Genomic DNA, 17,356 nt, shown 5'->3' on the forward strand with positions numbered 1-17,356 from the left:
CTTTGACCTGTTATAGTTCGTCGTCAACTTTACAATTTTAAAAGCGTCTATTAGAGAGAGATTTTCACGTCTTAAAAAAAAAATATTTTGTTCTCCTCTCTAATCAATGTGGGACCTCACAATAAACGCGTCTACTATGGAAAGGGTCTAGCCTTACTTCGACTAGTGTCTTACACCGTTTAGTGATGGGCTCTGATACTATTTATAATTACCCAAGTCCACCGTTGGTAGATATTGTCCGCTTCAACCCGTTACGTATTGTCGTTAGCCTCACAGTTTTAAAACGCCTAGGGAAGAGGTTTTCACACCTTTACAAAAAAAAAAGTTTCGTTCTCCTCTCCTATCAACCTAAGGTCTCAAAATGGGTAATCAAAACCTTTATCAACGGGAAAAAGAAAACCGTTAACCAACACAAAACAAAACCTCGAGCTAAACAGCTCCTTAAAATAATTTATTTCAAAGGAATCCAAAATATCGATGAAAAATTAAAATCCCTTCATTTGTGTGTTAGCATTTAAACATCTCATGAACGAGCATAATTGAGTTGGATAGTGAAATCTATTCGAGTTGTTTAGATAGCTGACCTAAAATTTTAGATTAATCAAAAAAATTTCTACAACCGAAGTCAACCGAATTCACGTAGAATCCTACTCCCAGGGGTGGGATCTATGTTAGGTTAATATCACATCAACTTTATTTGGACTTTTAAGATCCTATGGCCCATTTTGCAAGTTCTTTGAGTCTGGACGTTCAATATCTACCTAAAAAGTATGATTTCTTGTCAAAGAAATATTAGGTAGATTTCGTGCTATTTTAGTATGATATAAGATGGCCGACTTAAAAACCTACAAGTAAGATATTTATCGAGTATTTTATTCTCATTCATGTTATTCGTCTTTTACAAAAGAAACCTTAACTGTTCAGCATGAGCCGTAGAACTATAAGAGTCGAGACACATCAACTCGTGGTCTTAAAACTTCTCATTTTTTTATGAATGATTTCCTTTTATGGTCCGCTAAATAAGGTAATTATTTTAATTTCAATAGTCAAACTTAAATTATTTAAATCATAAATTTTAATTATTTTAATTTCAATAGTTAAACTTAAATTATTTAAATGGTAAATTTTAATTATTTTAATTTTGATAGTCAAACTTAAATTATTTAGATTGTAAATTATAATTATTTTAATTTCAATAGTCAATCAACTCAAGTCAACTATAAATTTTTTTTGGTTAAATTAGTTCGGATGGTTCTAGTCATTATTCATATTTTTGTTTTAAATAAAGTAAAATATTAGTAGGTAAAATATCTATTTATTTAAATATTATTTTCAAAAAAGTTATTTTTTTTTAGAGTCGTTAGAAATAAATAATAAAAAATAATAATTATGGGATTAGATAAAAATAAAACAAAAATTGCATATAATTGAAAACTATTTTGAATATTTAAAAAAAAGTGCAGTTTTTATTAATACAAAATCTATTTATAATTATATTAAATACAATCTTTTAATTGGTATCCACTAAATTGTATTTGGAAATTTTGACAACAAATTCCAAATTTCTTATTTATTTATTTATGGAATGTCGGTTGCTAGAATATTAAATAATCTTTAAATTATTCTTTATTTAACTTAGTGCTACCTTTTACAAATAAATAAATAAAATCTTGTTTTTTTTTTTATTTTTAAATGGTAGAAACATGTTTAGCATAAAAATATTATTATTTAACCAAATTTAATTAGAAAACTATTCTATAAATGGTTGATATTCTAAATAATACAGATATTTAATAAATTAGGCTCCATAACCGAATAATTATCTTATATGGAGAGTGATTAATTGGTCGGTCAACTTTTATTTCATTTATTGTCCTTGTCATCGGTACCTTCATTGCACCATACCAAATAAGGTTTTGCAGATCCTCAATTTTTCAACATCAACACATTTTGTCAGCATGTTTGTCTTTAAACAGGTATCACCTTCTTCCATTGACTTACAAATGAAATGACATTATCTTCCGATGTGTTTTGTCTTTTAGCGATAGATCGAGATTTTCACCAAGTATATGACACTTTGACTATTTGTATAAAAAATTTTATTTCCAGTTCCGACTATTGCCATATACTCGGTCTCAATAGATGAAAGGGCAACACACTACTGAAGCCTAAATATACAGATCATTGTTGTCCCGTCAATAGTGTAGATACGTTCAAACGTGTTGTTACTATAGTCTACGACTCCACTAAAATTAGCATTCACAAACTCCTAACTACAAAAGCGTATGGAAATAATGTTATGTGCTCCGCTCCTCAATTGTTTTGGGAGATTGCCCCTATGACAAGTTAACACGATTTGTCAAAAAAATAGTCATAGTTTTAGTGTCATTCATCAAAAATTTGTGCAATATCTTCTCAATATACTGTTTCTATTATAGATTTGATGTGCCAACAGATATGTCTCGAACAATCCTTATCTCAAGAATCTGATTCATTACACCAAAATAGATAGTTTACCTCCAAACACATACGAATCAACCTATTTCTTGAAATAACAATAATGATCATTTTCACTCCTGATACCACTCTTCCACATGAAGAAATCAAACTTTTTATTACCACGGTCTCGGTACCGGTTTCAATCCATACAACTAAGCTTCAATGCCATGTGCTCCTTACCTAAAATTACAAACACGTCCAATTGTAGCATATAAATCTCCTCATTTAGATCTCTACCCTCGCGATCCAAATTTTTGACACGCAACCACACTCGGATAATAGTTAATTTCAAGAAGAAGAAAAAAAATTTCAATTTGCTTACATTATGTTGGGTTCAGTTGGGTTCAATGAAAGTAAAGTTTTATATTTTTAACTAATTGATGAATTATTCTAAAAATTGTTTATCAAACTGAATTTAAACTTAATATAAAAATAAAATTAATATATAAAGAGTGACTAAATATTTTTTGGTCTAGTTTTATACGAACTCATTAGAGATGATATCCCACTTATATTCTCTGCACGAACCATTTATATCAAATCATGTATAATGATTATAAAGTGGGTCATATGAATAGTGTTACCGGTAAAGATTAGCCATCAACTTTATCCATATAAGGTAGACTCTACAGAGGATCTAGCCAAACTTTGTTTAAAGCATCTCATCATCACGTCTCCAGGAACCCCAAACTTGTGGTTACAAAAACATGAGAGCCCATCATTTCCTTCTCGTATGTTTCCCCGTCCATGGCCACATAAACCCATCCCTGGAGCTAGCCCATCGACTCACAAACTTAGGCCATCATGTCACCTTCGCCACCACCGTCGCCGCAAATCGCCGCCTGACCAACACAACCACCCCGCATCCCTTACTCACCTTCGCCCCTTTCTCCGACGGCTGCGACCACGAAACCCTCAACCCCAACCGCACCTTCCCCCAATTATTCTCCGACTTCAAGCACCACGGCTCCCAATCCCTAACAAAACTCATCACTTCCCACAACGAACAAAGCCCCTCGAATCCCTTCACCTTTGTCATCTATTCCCTCTTGTTCCATTGGGTGGCGGATGTCGCCGCCGCTCTCCACATCCCATCGGCGCTTCTCTTCGTCCAACCAGCAACACTCTTAGCTCTGTATTACCATTACTTCCATGGCTATGGCGATACCATTCCGAATAAAAAATTGCCGGGGTTGCCGTTGCTGACGGAGAAGGACATGCCGTCGTTCTTGTCCCCGACAAGCCCTCACTCTGCAGTTCTCCCTTTTCTCAAACAACAAATCGAACTCCTCGACCAAAAAAGCCAATCGAAAGTACTCATAAACTCATTTGATGCGCTGGAGGAACAAACCGTGAAGGCCATCGATGGGTTGAAAATGATACCAATTGGACCATTGATTTCAATTGGTAAATCAAATGGGAAAAACGGGTCCAACCCATTATTTGAAAGTGAAAATTACATGGAATGGTTGAATTCCAAGGCGAAATCGTCGGTGATTTATGTTTCATTTGGGTCAGTGTCGGTGTTGCAGAGTAAACAAGCAGAGGAAATCATGAAAGCTTTAAATGGGTATACGTTTTTATGGGTAAAAATTGATGAAGAAGCACAAGAAAAGGAGAACGGGAAAATCGTGCGATGGTGTCGTCAAGATGAAGTGTTGAATCATCCCTCGGTGGGTTGTTTTATGAGCCATTGTGGGTGGAATTCGACGATTGAAGGCATGGCGGTGGGGGTGCCATTGGTGGCTTTTCCGCTGCAAATTGATCAAGCTACTAATGCGAAGCTTGTGGAAGATGTGTGGAAGATTGGGGTGCGAGTGGCGGCTAACTCGGAGGGGTTTGTTGAGGGGGAAGAGATTAGGCGGTGCTTGGACTTGATTATGGGGAGTGAAGCTAATGAACGAAGGGATGAGATTGTGGGAAATGCCAAGAAATGGAAGGATTTGGCTACACAAGCCATTGGTCAACATGGTTCCTCCACCTTCAATCTCAAAGCTTTTGTTGAAGACATTGATAATAGTGATTGAAATGTCTCCAAATCCCTGTTATTGCATAACAAATATTTTGATTAGTAATAAGTTTAACATATATTCGGTTCCGTTTATATAATGTTAAGAATAATGTTAAGAATGAGAAACAGGTGCGAAATTGAAAGTCCAATTCATTTTTTTAATAATACAATTTGGATTTAAGTATATTATCTTGAAGCACGAGTAAATATATACCTTATTGTATTTTTTTTAATAAAGAAATTAATCCAATTGAATCATTAAAATTTAATTTCTCCCACCAAAGTATGGACATGTCATTGATGAGATTTGAATGAGGTATTAAATTTAGAGCTACCAATTGGGTCAAGTACCTGCAAATTTAAGGCTATGGTTGAATATGAAATATGGATGCGTGTGTGGTCAATAATAGTTTAGTACACCAAGGGTCGACCCATGTGGGCCAACCTCATCTTTGCACATGAGGTTTGAGACTTTTGGGCTTAGGTTTTTCTTCGAGTTTTGGCCTTGACCTGGTCTAACAATTGCCCCACTCTCGAGTTTTACAAATATATTGTCGTGTTTTTCAATCAGCTGCTTAATTGTGTTGAAGATCGTTGAGAGTGAGTCACACATTGATTAATTTAGTGTGAGATCATGAGTTTATAAGTGAGGAATACTATTTCTTGGAGTTTTGGCCTAACAATTGTCTCACTCTCGATCTAGGTCCTACAAATCTAGTGTCGTATTCTTCAATTAGCTGCTTAATCGTGTTGAAGATTGTTGAGAGCGAGTCCCACATTGATTAATTTGTTGGAAGGCCACGGGTTTATAAGTGAGGAATACTATCTCTTGGAGTTTTGGCCTTGATCTGGCCCGTCGTGTTCTTCAATTAACTGCTTAATCGTATTGAGGATTGTTGGGAATGAGTCCCACGTTGATTAATTTAGTAGAAGATCATGGATTTACAAGTGAATAAGACTATCTTACGAGACCTTTTGGAAAAATCGAGAGCAAGTCTCTTTAACCCAAATCAGTTGGGCTTGAGCACAGGCCTGGATTTCTTTATAGGCCGGCCCAATAAGGGCCTGGATTTCTTTATAGGCCGGCCCAATAACGAGTCATGAATTTCCCGCCAATTAAAGTAATGCAGCGCGGTTTCACCCAAGCTTCCCGCCATTTTCTCTTGTTCCCGCTCTCCCTCCTTCCCTCTCCAGTACGCTATCATCGCCCATCGATTCCAAGTTTTATCGGTAGAATCCTCCATGGAAGCAAAACTTCGTGCTATGGCTTCCAAACGTTCCTCCATTGTTTATCAACCTCGAGCTCTACAAGCTGGATTCCTCCACTTACCTCGCAAAAAACCTAAGATGCTGCCGCTATCGCAGCCGAATGAACTTGCTTCGAAAGATGGGGATGGGGTTTCGGATTTTGTTGCGAAAGATCTACGCTTAAAGCGAGTATTCTCCCCCAATCTAGAGAATCGCTCCTCGGTGACATCCGGAGAGCTGATTAGCGACAAAGAAGGACCGATGACCGCGAATGGAACTTGTCTGAATGAAGATAGTGGAGTCGGTAAAATCTCCGAGATTACAGAGGTACGGAACGAGAATTTTTGCAATTCTAATCGGTATGCTGAATGCGATGAGGATCGGAAATGTAATGGGAAGAGTGGAGAACAGATTCATTCGACACCTCCTGATGTGGAGTTTCTAGCTGGGGGTTTTGTGGCGGCTTCTTCAAATGGATGTCCTCGATCAAGTAATGGAGGTGTCATAGGGGATAATTGTGCGAAAGCTGACTGTAGAGTTGACTCTGTTACTAGAACTGGATCGGTAAATATCTCGTTTAAGTTAAATATTTCACCATTGGCTGGATTTTATTTTCTTGTGCATTGATTTCTTGCAAATGTTGTCCTGTTGTCTCTTTGATAGGTGTCATGGGATTATAATTATAACTGTGTATACGAATGCCACTTGCATACTTATTGATATTCTTTTGTTTATGGTGGTCTAATTTGGGTCTTGTAATTATGAATTAGGTGCTCAAACCATGTTCTAAACGGAAGTTATTCAAAGCACCTGGCTCTATTGCCTACAAAAGAATGCTGCCTTTTTTGCTGGATAGCGATAATTGTAAGTTTTGTGCCCGCTATGTTCTTTACTGTCGATCCAGGTTTGTTTTTAGGACTAACTGATTTTTAATGTACTACAGTCACCCTACTAAGTGATCCATACTCAAAACGTGAGAACAATTTGGAGAAGAAGGAAAATATTGAATCTAATTTGTGTAATCCTGCCAATGGTTCATCTTTCGTTGATTCAGATACTTGTGTAAAGAATGCGGTTTTTGCCTCCGGGAATGCATGTAAGATTATGAAACTAAATTTACCAACTCCTGATAATGGTGATACTAAAAAGTTTCAGAATGGCAGTGATTTAAACAGTGACCCGACTTTAGTCGAAGAGGGTTCTTGTTTGAAAAAGGATAATGTAGTTTGTGCATCTTTTATTGACGAAAGACCGACAAAGTATGACACAGAGGATCGATCTTCTAAAGAACAATCCAAAACCTCCGGAATGGAGAGGCTTGATGGTGGGAATTATGCTATATCAGAAGCAGAAAACTTTAAGTCCCATGTTTCCGAGAAGTTGTGTAACAATATTTCTGAGGATGTCAATAGAGAAGATCATTTCAATGAAGAACTCAAGATGTCATTACTGGATTCTAACATCGGTTGTAACCCAGTGAAGGAAGAAAGAAGGGAGGAAAAAGTGGGATGTAGTCGAGGCGCAGATCAAAAACTTGGTAGTTTTACTGTTGGCGAAAATCATTGCAACATTGCTACAGAGAGTGACAAGAAATATGGCACCTATGTTAGAAATAAAATGGTGAGATACATTTAATGGTTTTACTTGTTTGCTCTTCTGCTACCTCTAAAAGTTCTGCATGATTACTTTTGGCGAGTGCACATTATTTATTATGAATGTTCTACAGCTTTGGGGAGTGACATCCAATTTGATCATCAAAATGTGGTTGTTTTATATTTTGTGTATTGCTACTAATACAATCAACAACTTATTAGGTTCGCAACCCACTTGTACAACTGAAGTTGAACTACAGCCAAGCTTCTGTTAGCTATCGAAGGATGCTTCCATTCCTTGAGGATCTTTTCAAAGATAATCCAGAGAACTGTACGCATCTACTCCCCCCAATGATAATCTTCCTTCCATAAAGCCATGCTTCTTGATGATGTTAAAGTTTAGTTTTGATTTATTTATTTACATTTTCAGGTGCCTTGGGAAACATCAACTGTCCAAGACCAGAGAAAGAATTGGCAACTATGAATTTGGATTCACCGAGTTCAAATTCTTACAATTCCCAGGATAAATCAGAATTCTTGGTATCTTGCAACATGCCATGCGATGGAAATTCAGATGCTCTCTCATTGCCTCTGTCGAATAGTATTAACGACGTGGTTTGTGAAGCCGATGAAGTTTTAATGCCTGCTGGAGTCAATGATATACTTCTATCACCACCAATATCACCACCAAAATTACTGCTGCAGTCTGATCAGGAGATGTTGGAGAAATGTAAATTGAAAATGGACCCTCAATTAAATGATCAAGCAGTCTCATCATCATATCTTGCTACGAGTTATGAGCCTCTGACTGGAGAAGGATCCAGAATGACCTCCGAACAATCTCCAAATACTTCAGAAGACTGCACGAATTTGACAGAATATGTTTCTGATGGTACTAAACTCCCTGAGAGGAACAGCTTAAAACCTATAGAAGCATGTATTCTGCCAGAAAATCACATCAACGTTAGAAAGGGAATTCTTAAACGGAACCCACGAGGATGCAGAGGAATCTGCAATTGTTTGAACTGTTCCTCTTTTCGTCTCCATGCTGAAAGAGCATTTGAATTTTCTAGAAATCAACTGCAAGACGCTGAAGAAGTTGCTTCAGATTTGATGAAAGAATTGTTGCTTCTCCGTGGTGTCCTAGAAAAGTATGCTGATAGTACAAAAGAAGGGGATGCTGGATATCATTCAAATAAGGTATGTGCATAAACTAGATATTGATTCATTTGAGCAATGGTGTGCTACTTTAATACGCACATTATGCTGGCAAATATCATCTTAAGATAATAATTGATTCTAATAATTTAACTTGCTCTCTTTTAAGCTTGCTTACATACTCGTGTAATAACCTTGACCTTGAAATATCTATGCTCTATTTCACACTTCTACAGGTGAAAGAAGCTTGTAGGAAAGCATCTGAAGCAGAGCTAATTGCAAAAGACCGCCTTCTACAAATGAACTATGAACTTGGCATTCATTGCAGAATCACGGTACTCCATTTAAAAGTTGGAAGTTTTTCTCTCTTCAATGTCAATCCTTTAAAGATTATCTTTTGCTTTAGTCACTGAAAGCTCATTTATCTTCGACAGTGCTCCCAACGACCAAATGTTAGATTCTCTAGTGAAGTTGAGAGAATAGAGATTGAAGATGGCAAATAGACCAAGACGACGAAGACTCCGAATCTGGTTACCGTGATCATAGTTGCAGCCTTAACTCTTCCGCTTATGTAAGGCTGGGATTTCATGGATGAAACGGATGGTCTTTCATTCCATTTGGGATGCTCAAGGCATTTGCATCACTCGGTGAAAGAGCTTCATTGTAGTTGACCTTGACCTCGACCTCGTGGGAAAACGTGGTAAGTTTTTTAGACTCCGAATGGTGTAGATTATTGGGTGTAGCTGTATATAAACTCAACTTGTGGGGATCTTCCCTACGGCTAAAATGGATTATTATATGTTTGGAAGAGCTTAGTTGAATTGAAGAATGAGGGGTTTAATCATACAATCAGCCACTTATTGAGCTGCAATTTGCTCGTCATGGATTGAATCCAAGATCAGTGCAGGTATCATCAACTGCGGGAGAGTTTGATATTTGGCCTTCATGTTCAAATTCGTTACTGTTCGAAGATGGGAATGAGCATCGGTATTCAATGCTCATGTTTGTTTCAAGGTGTTCTAAAATGATTGGATTATCTCTTTTTCTTTCCTCTATTAATTTGTTTTTCATTTTTATTTGTAATTTTGTTTTGGATATACTTAATTAATTCAACCATTAATTGATCTTAGTTTACCAAAATTAATTTTAATAATTATGTATTTAAATATATATTTATTTCAGTTTATTAAATGAATGAATTACTTATTTATTAAAATTATTAATTAATTAGCCTATATATAGGTATATTTATTTATAACTATGTATACATAATAAATACTATTAAATCAATTAAAAAATTAAATTAGATTGATAAACGTGTATCCATCTAGCCACTATTTATTATTTAACTATTAATAAATTATTTAAACTCGATTTATAGTTTAGTCTCGAAGTGTGTGAGAATATGTACTATCAATTTTGGATAATAGTCGAGTAAGTTGTAAGTAAATAATTTTTTTTATTACATTCCACGTGTTTTGAGTTGGAATTATATACGGTTAATGAAGAATAAAATATAAATAATTACCAAAAATATATTTATTAAGATGGTAAGTTAAAATAAAATTAAAATTAAATAAATAAATAATCGTCCTCTTCAACTTAATTTAGCCACTAAATTATATTTACGTTGACATATATATATATATTTTATAAATTGATACAAACTTCCGCTTTAATATTTATATCATAACATTATTTAAAAAAACAAAAATAGGATGAAAATTAATATGTATTTTAATGAATAATAAAAATAATATAACATCTTCAAGAACTCTCTATAATTAATTTATTAATTATGACACACAATGAGACCATAGAACATGGGGTGCCCATAAGTTATGGGATTATTTAATATATATATATATTAATGGAAGGCAAATTAGGAAGCTTTTGAACCCAAAAATAAGGGAACATTTATTAATTAATTAATTAATTTATCCCTTTAGAGTTGAAATCTATTTAAAGTAGACCATCAGCAAACCATGTTCCTATGTTTTTTTTTTTCACTTTTAAACTCACTTTAATCTAATATTGAATAAGGGAGCCTCTCAACGCTGCTAATATTCAAACCATCGAATCTAATACTATGCATTCGTATTACTCGATGCCTCTCAACATTGAAAAACACGTATACCTGGTATTTTCGTTCATAGCATCGAGATGCTATGGACAACATCTCGATGCTATTCCATGCTTATTTAAATTATTCATGCAGCTAAGGACACAGTTAAGACACTAATCTTGTTGTCTCAGCACTCGTCTATCCCATTCCAACCGATTTTGGGACTTATGATTGTGGAGATCTTAACGGGAATGAAAAGCGACATGCAACATTAAATTTTCTGTCTCTTTCTCTTTACGTTATAGATCGGATTTTTCATTAAGTCAAGATTTCGTTGTAGAGTTGCTAGACTTTGTTTTTAGGAGATTAATGTAGCCAATTGACGTTCTAAACAATGTCATATATGTCTTTTTATTCTTACATATCAGTTTTTCTATGATATTTTCATGAAAACTTATAAAAAAAATTCTAAAAAAAAAAATTAAATTTGTCAAAATTTAAGAATATGATTCAAACTTATTTTAACGTACTAATACCATTAAAAAATAAGAATATTATTCAAAAATATTCATATGAGCAAAAATGTTAATGAATTTAATACAATATCAATGTCTTTAACTAATTTTAGAAAAGATATAAATATAAGTATACATAAATTAATAAATTAGCATTTTCAACCTATAAAAATCTATAACATGATCTTAAAAAAAAGTTAAAGTTGTTTCAAATGATCCGAGTAATCTAGATTACCCAATTCAAATCATAAACGTTAGATTGTTTAGAATTTTTTTTATTGGTTTGAGTAGGATGTTGACATTTTTTTTGTTGGGTCAATTCGACCGGCTTGAAAATAAATTATAATTTAACTTTACTTCTAAGACTGTTATAAAAAAATCCGATTTAAATAATCATTTATTTGGTACTTTCAAAGGAGCAGGAACTGTCATTCTAACCCTTCTCGAGAGATTTCATCTACAAACGCAAAGTTTATGGCTGACCGATATGACTCATCATCATTTAGCTACCCAACCAAATTTACAATTCAATTCAACTAAAAAAACAGAGAGTTCGTTCCATTATGAACTCTAATGGGTCTAGTAGGGTCACCAACTCAACTAACTGGTTTAAAAGATCTTTTCATTAAAAAAAAAACGAGGAAAAAAAAAGATTATTATAAATTTAAAAATAATCTTTTAATATAGAATATAGTCGACTAAATTAATAAAATATTTCTAAACTTTATATTCTATTTTACCCAACACTCTTAATTTTCTTATTTAAGCTTTTATAATACTAATAAAATTTAATATTAATATTTTTAATCTTATATATCACCTTCAAATTTTTTCAAAAAAATGGAAGAATATCAATATTATTAAAAATATTTTTTAATTTTAATTTTTTTAAAAAAATTAAAAATATTATTATTTTTAAAATTTGAGAGTATTTTAAAAATAAAGTATTAACGGTTTACTCCCAAATTAGACTGTAATAGAGTTTAAGGGTATTTTTCTATTTTTTATTTTAAATTTAAGAATATATTTTTATTTTTACTTCTAAATTATTTATCTATATATATATATATGAATTGAATTAAAATTAAAAAAAGGGTAAATTATTGAGAATTATTAAAAAATAATATGGTTCACATGCCACAGTTCTCCTCCTTCATCCTTCTGCAACACTCCTTCCCCTCCATTAAATTAACTTCATCTTCAACCTCTCTCTCTCTCCTCTTTCTCTCTCATCCTCCAATGGGTTCCCTCAACCCTATCCTCTCTCTCTCAACCCTTACCCTCCTCCTCTTCGCCGCCGCCGCCGCCGCCGATGATGCCGCCGTCATCCAGAAGCTCGCTGCTGCAGTCTCCCCAACCCCCACCGGTTGGTCCACCAACACCCCATTCTGCAACTGGAAAGAGATACGCTGCGACTCCTCCAACCGTGTCACCTCCATTAACTTGGCCTCCAAGTCGCTCTCCGGCGTTCTCCCTTCCGATCTCAACTCCCTCTCTCAGCTCACTTCTCTCTCTCTTCAACGCAACTCTTTCACCGGCCCTATCCCTTCCTTCGCCAATCTCTCTTTCCTCCAATCCCTTTACCTTGACAACAACAATTTCTCCTCTGTTTCTCCTGGTGCCTTCCAGGGCCTTACGAGCTTGCAAAATTTGAGCCTAAACCAGAATGTCGATCTTGCTCCTTGGTCGATTCCGACCGAGTTAGCTCAGGCTTCTAGTTTGGTCAATTTCTATGCCGGAAACGCCAAAATTGTTGGGTCTTTGCCGGATTTCTTCGATTCGTTCCCTAGTTTGCAGGAGCTTCGTCTTTCTTACAATAATCTTACAGGGGTTTTGCCCAAATCTCTCGGTGGATCTGTGATTACCAGTTTGTGGCTGAACAATCAGGATATTGGGTTGTCGGGTTCTATTGATTTGTTGTCATCCATGACTCAATTAACTCAGGTTTGGCTTCAGAAGAATCAATTTACAGGGCAGATTCCGGATCTTTCTAAATGTGAAGGTTTGTTTGATCTTCAACTTCGTGATAATCAGCTTACTGGGGTTGTTCCTCCGTCGCTTATGCAGCTTTCTAGCTTGAAAACCGTGAGTTTGGATAACAATATGCTTCAGGGGCCATTGCCTGTGTTTGATTCAAGTGTTGATGCGACTTTTAGTAGTGTGAATAGGTTCTGTAGGACTACGCCTGGGCCGTGTGATGCTCAGGTTTCTGTGCTGCTTGCGGTTGCTGGGGCTTTTGGGTACCCAATTTTGTTAGCTAATGCTTGGGAAGGGAATGATGCTTGCCATAATTGGAACTTTGTGGTTTGTACTGAAGGGAAGGTTACCAATGTTAACTTAAGGAAACAGCTCTTGGTGGGGGTGATCTCCCCTGCATTTGCTAACTTAACAAGTTTGAAGGATTTGTATTTGAATGACAATAGATTGACCGGCGAGATACCGGAGAGTTTAACGACGTTGCCGCAGCTTCAGAATCTCGACGTTTCGAACAACAATTTGAGTGGTCAGGTACCCAAGTTTGGTGCATCAGTTAAGCTGAACACGAAGGGTAATCCATTGCTTGGGACTATCTTGAGCCCTGGAGGACATGATGGTGGAGCTGGTGGGAAGGTTGATTCCAATGGCACCACCACAGATGGGACAACGTCAGGATCTTCAAATGGTTCCTCTGTTTCAGCTGGTGTCATTGTTGGCGTTGTCGTTGCTGTCGTTGTTTTCGTCGCTGTCTTATTGTTTGTTGTGTTCAAATGTTATGCAAGCAATAGGCATAAGAAGTTTGGGAAAGTGAATAATCCTGAAAATGGTAAGGAGATTGTGAAGAGTGATGCAGGGAGTGGGTTGAATGGCGGCTATGCTGGTGTTCCAAGTGAGCTGCAAAGCCAGAGTAGCGAGGATTTCAGTAACGACATACACGTTTTCGAGGGGGGAAACGTAGCGATATCGATACAAGTTTTGAGGCAAGTTACAGACAATTTCAATGAGAGCAATGTGTTGGGAAGGGGAGGTTTTGGCGTCGTTTACAAAGGCGAGCTGCACGATGGCACGAAAATTGCTGTGAAAAGAATGGAATCGGGCGCAATGGGTACGAAAGGAATGACTGAGTTTCAAGCTGAAATTGCTGTGCTTACTAAAGTTAGGCATAGGCATTTGGTTGCTCTTTTGGGCTATTGTATCAATGGCAATGAGAGGCTATTGGTGTATGAATACATGCCTCAAGGGACATTGACTCAACATTTGTTTGATTGGGAAGAGAATGGCTATCCATCGCTCACTTGGAAGCAGAGAATTACTATTGCATTGGATGTGGCTAGAGGAGTTGAGTATCTACATAGCTTAGCTCAACAAAGCTTCATTCATAGAGATTTGAAGCCTTCTAATATACTTCTTGGTGATGATATGAGAGCTAAGGTTGCTGATTTCGGCTTGGTTAGAAACGCGCCTGATGGGAAGTACTCCGTGGAGACTCGGTTGGCTGGAACGTTTGGCTATCTTGCTCCTGAATATGCAGGTAACTATGACCGTTTTGTTAGGAACCATGACTCTCTTGAATGGTATGATATTGTCTACTTTGAGCATAAGCTCTTATGACTTTTATGCCAATGGAGATGTATGATCAACCCCTTAATTAGTCGATACGGGATTCCTCTCCTAATAGGCCTATGGATCCCTCAAACAGTCTCTTCTTAATCGAGACTTGACTCCTTCTTGGAGCCCATCGAACAAAGTACACCTTTTGTTCTAACTCTTTAGTCACTTTTGACTACACCTTTGAGGCTCACAATTTCTTTGTTCGATATTTGAGGATTCTGTTGACATGTCTAAGTTAAGGGCATGACTCTGATACCATGTTAGGAACCACGACTCTCTATAATGGTATGATATTGTCTACTTTGAGCATAAGCTCTCGTGACTTTGCTTTTGGTTCCCCAAAAGGACTCGTACTACTGGAGATGTATTCCTTGCTTATAAATCCATGCTCGCTTAAGTTGATGATGTTGAGGTGATTGAGCATGGTTTCGACCAAATTGTTGCTACTTAGATTCATATGGTTCATAGGTATTGATTGTTAGTCTGTTTCTGGTAAGGATTTATGTTTCTTTCAATTTCGTCTTAACAGCGACGGGAAGGGTAACGACGAAAGTCGACGTATATGCATTTGGAGTAGTTTTGATGGAGATCATCACAGGTCGAAAAGCGTTAGACGACACAATGCCAGACGAGCAAGCTCATTTGGTAACATGGTTCCGTAGGGTCTTAAACAACAAAGACAACATTCCAAAGGCGATCGATCGAACTCTCAACCCAGACGAGGAGACCATGGAGAGCATATTCAAGGTGGCCGAGTTGGCAGGACATTGCACAGCTCGCGAGCCACACCAACGACCCGACATGGGGCACGCAGTCAACATCCTTGGCCCGCTTGTCGAACAATGGAAACCTACAAGCCAACACGAAGAAGAAACAGACGGGATCGATATGCACATGAGCCTACCTCAAGCGCTTCGAAGATGGCAAGCCAATGAAGGAACATCCACAATGTTCAGTGACATTTCATACTCACAGACCCAGACGAGCATCTCTTCAAAGCCTCCAGGATTTGCAGACACCTTTGACTCCATGAACTGCAGATGAAACAAGAACATGCTCTACTCATTTGTGTCTTTGTTTGCTTCATTCTTTCATTAATGCCTAACTTTGGAATTTTTGCTGCCTTCTTAAGCCATTTTAATTTGTATGATAACTATATATAAATATACTCACCACTTCAATCAAATCATGAATTTAGTATCCAAATTTAGTGTCCATTCCTTAATTAGTTCTAATTAATAATAACATTATTAACTAAATGATTACGACTTATTTCCCAACTTGAAGCAGTACTTTTGATTAAGAACTTGTTAGTTTGAATACTCTTGGTCGAACGTATTATTTAGGAGTGTTAGTATTACTCAGTAACCCGTTTATAGATATTGTCATAACGGTTGCATTATCTTAGATTTCTTTTTTGGTTTGGAATTCAGTTCAGTTTACGGTAACCTTTTCTTTATAATGATCTAATCTTCTTGGAAATCTGTGATTCGAGACCAAGACCAATCCATTTATTATGAGAAGTCGATTCATGGGTCAATCACCCGGGCCTGGTTACTGTGACCCCCTTTGTGAGGAGGCACTTCATAGGGTCTTTCTGTCCACGTGCAGGTCTCAGTTGGTAGACCTAAGGACTGAAAATCCCAAAAATAGTTACGACCCAACTCTACTGTTAGATTAAAAATATTTAACTTTGTAACTGATATCAATATTTGAATTTTATGATATTTTAGTTATTAATATAATATGTCTCGTAAATAAGTAGATTTTATTTTAATAAATAATTTAAGAAAAGGACCCCACAACCTAACCCAACCCAAGATTAGGTTACCTTTCTTTTTTTGGTTTGGATTAGGTTGAATTTTTGGGAAGTCGAAAAATTCCGTTCAATATGCAGTTTAACATTTTTTGATCGGGTAACCTGAAAACAGGGTTAGAATCCAACCCTATTGTTAAAAAAGATTAAGAATATTTAGCGTTATGTCACTACTGATGCTAGTGATGTATTTTATAAATAATTTAAAAAATGACTCGACAACCTAATCTAACCTAACTGAACTCAAGATTGAGTTGAGTTGTAAACTCTACTCGGGTTGTTCGGATCACCAACAAACCATTTGGAAATTTTGCGGATCCAGTCTAACTCGAAGGAATTTAGACCAATGATTCTTCCAGCTGTGAAAGATGAGAAAGTGAGGAAAACACTTCACATGTCACTTTGTTTCCTTTGGGTATTCCAAAAGCTAAGTGTAAAATGAGTTGTAACAAAGCTGGAAGAAAGAGAGGGAATTTTGAAAGCTTTTTTTGTATTTGGTGAAGCTTTGTGGGTCTCACTAAAGGGACTTTAGTTGGATCATAATACTCACTTTTTTGGCTATCAAATGCACATGGGCGCCTTCTTCTTTTGCAAATCCGACTCATTCGGTTCGATTCCGTTCCTTCTATGTTATACCTCTATCAGATATGGTGCTGGTTTGCAAGCAAAACGCTATGAATAAAATTACGAATTAAAGTATTATAGAAAAATCATGAAAATATGTAAAACATTAGATATATGTTGATACTGTTGTGGCTGTATCAACTCTATTTTTTGCGGTTACAGATGTTTCCGAGGTGGGAGGGATAGTCTCTACCTACTTCCTTTTTCATTTTTTTTTTTTTTTTTTTTTTTTTCTTTTTT

At 36.2% G+C, this 17,356-nt stretch overlaps 3 protein-coding genes and 1 long non-coding RNA gene across 4 annotated transcripts in view; 3 read left to right on the plus strand and 1 right to left on the minus strand.

Moving 5' to 3' along the window:
* Positions 1 to 3,076: 3,076 nt before the first annotated feature.
* LOC111460151 (crocetin glucosyltransferase, chloroplastic-like) lies at positions 3,077 to 4,597 on the plus strand. The gene has a single exon (XM_023103276.1). The coding sequence runs from the start codon at positions 3,207 to 3,209 to the stop codon at positions 4,524 to 4,526; it is 1,320 nt and encodes a 439-aa protein (XP_022959044.1). The 5' UTR covers positions 3,077 to 3,206; the 3' UTR covers positions 4,527 to 4,597.
* Positions 4,598 to 5,670: 1,073 nt separating this feature from the next.
* Positions 5,671 to 9,549, plus strand: LOC111460150. The gene is made up of 7 exons (XM_023103275.1): positions 5,671 to 6,322; positions 6,529 to 6,622; positions 6,702 to 7,378; positions 7,573 to 7,681; positions 7,781 to 8,550; positions 8,745 to 8,843; positions 8,943 to 9,549. The coding sequence occupies exons 1-7, from the start codon at positions 5,753 to 5,755 to the stop codon at positions 9,009 to 9,011; spliced, it is 2,388 nt and encodes a 795-aa protein (XP_022959043.1). The 5' UTR covers positions 5,671 to 5,752; the 3' UTR covers positions 9,012 to 9,549.
* Positions 9,550 to 12,231: 2,682 nt separating this feature from the next.
* Positions 12,232 to 15,862, plus strand: LOC111460047 (receptor-like kinase TMK4). Its single transcript, XM_023103129.1, has 2 exons — positions 12,232 to 14,596; positions 15,206 to 15,862. The coding sequence occupies exons 1-2, from the start codon at positions 12,328 to 12,330 to the stop codon at positions 15,718 to 15,720; spliced, it is 2,784 nt and encodes a 927-aa protein (XP_022958897.1). The 5' UTR covers positions 12,232 to 12,327; the 3' UTR covers positions 15,721 to 15,862.
* LOC111460050 overlaps positions 14,920 to 17,356 on the minus strand; it is a 20,507-nt gene continuing 18,070 nt past the window's right edge. The window contains exon 3 of the long non-coding RNA XR_002713364.1: positions 14,920 to 15,068. This is a non-coding gene — a long non-coding RNA (uncharacterized LOC111460050). The remainder of the gene's footprint in view (positions 15,069 to 17,356) is intronic.

Source organism: Cucurbita moschata, unplaced genomic scaffold (genome assembly GCF_002738365.1).
Source record: "Cucurbita moschata cultivar Rifu unplaced genomic scaffold, Cmos_1.0 Cmo_Scf00023, whole genome shotgun sequence".
Lineage (NCBI taxonomy): Eukaryota > Viridiplantae > Streptophyta > Magnoliopsida > Cucurbitales > Cucurbitaceae > Cucurbita > Cucurbita moschata.

What these genes read in the sequence shown, in the direction of transcription:
- LOC111460151 (XM_023103276.1), top strand. Translation starts at nt 3,207, where the DNA reads ATGAGAGCCCATCATTTCCTTCTCGTATGTTTCCCCGTCCATGGCCAC.
- LOC111460150 (XM_023103275.1), top strand. Translation starts at nt 5,753, where the DNA reads ATGGAAGCAAAACTTCGTGCTATGGCTTCCAAACGTTCCTCCATTGTT. An exon ending in CTGTTACTAGAACTGGATCG is followed by an intron (nt 6,323 to 6,528) that starts GTAAATATCTCG and finishes ATTATGAATTAG; the next exon opens with GTGCTCAAACCATGTTCTAA. An exon ending in CTGGATATCATTCAAATAAG is followed by an intron (nt 8,551 to 8,744) that starts GTATGTGCATAA and finishes ACACTTCTACAG; the next exon opens with GTGAAAGAAGCTTGTAGGAA.
- LOC111460047 (XM_023103129.1), top strand. Translation starts at nt 12,328, where the DNA reads ATGGGTTCCCTCAACCCTATCCTCTCTCTCTCAACCCTTACCCTCCTC. An exon ending in TCTTGCTCCTGAATATGCAG is followed by an intron (nt 14,597 to 15,205) that starts GTAACTATGACC and finishes TCGTCTTAACAG; the next exon opens with CGACGGGAAGGGTAACGACG.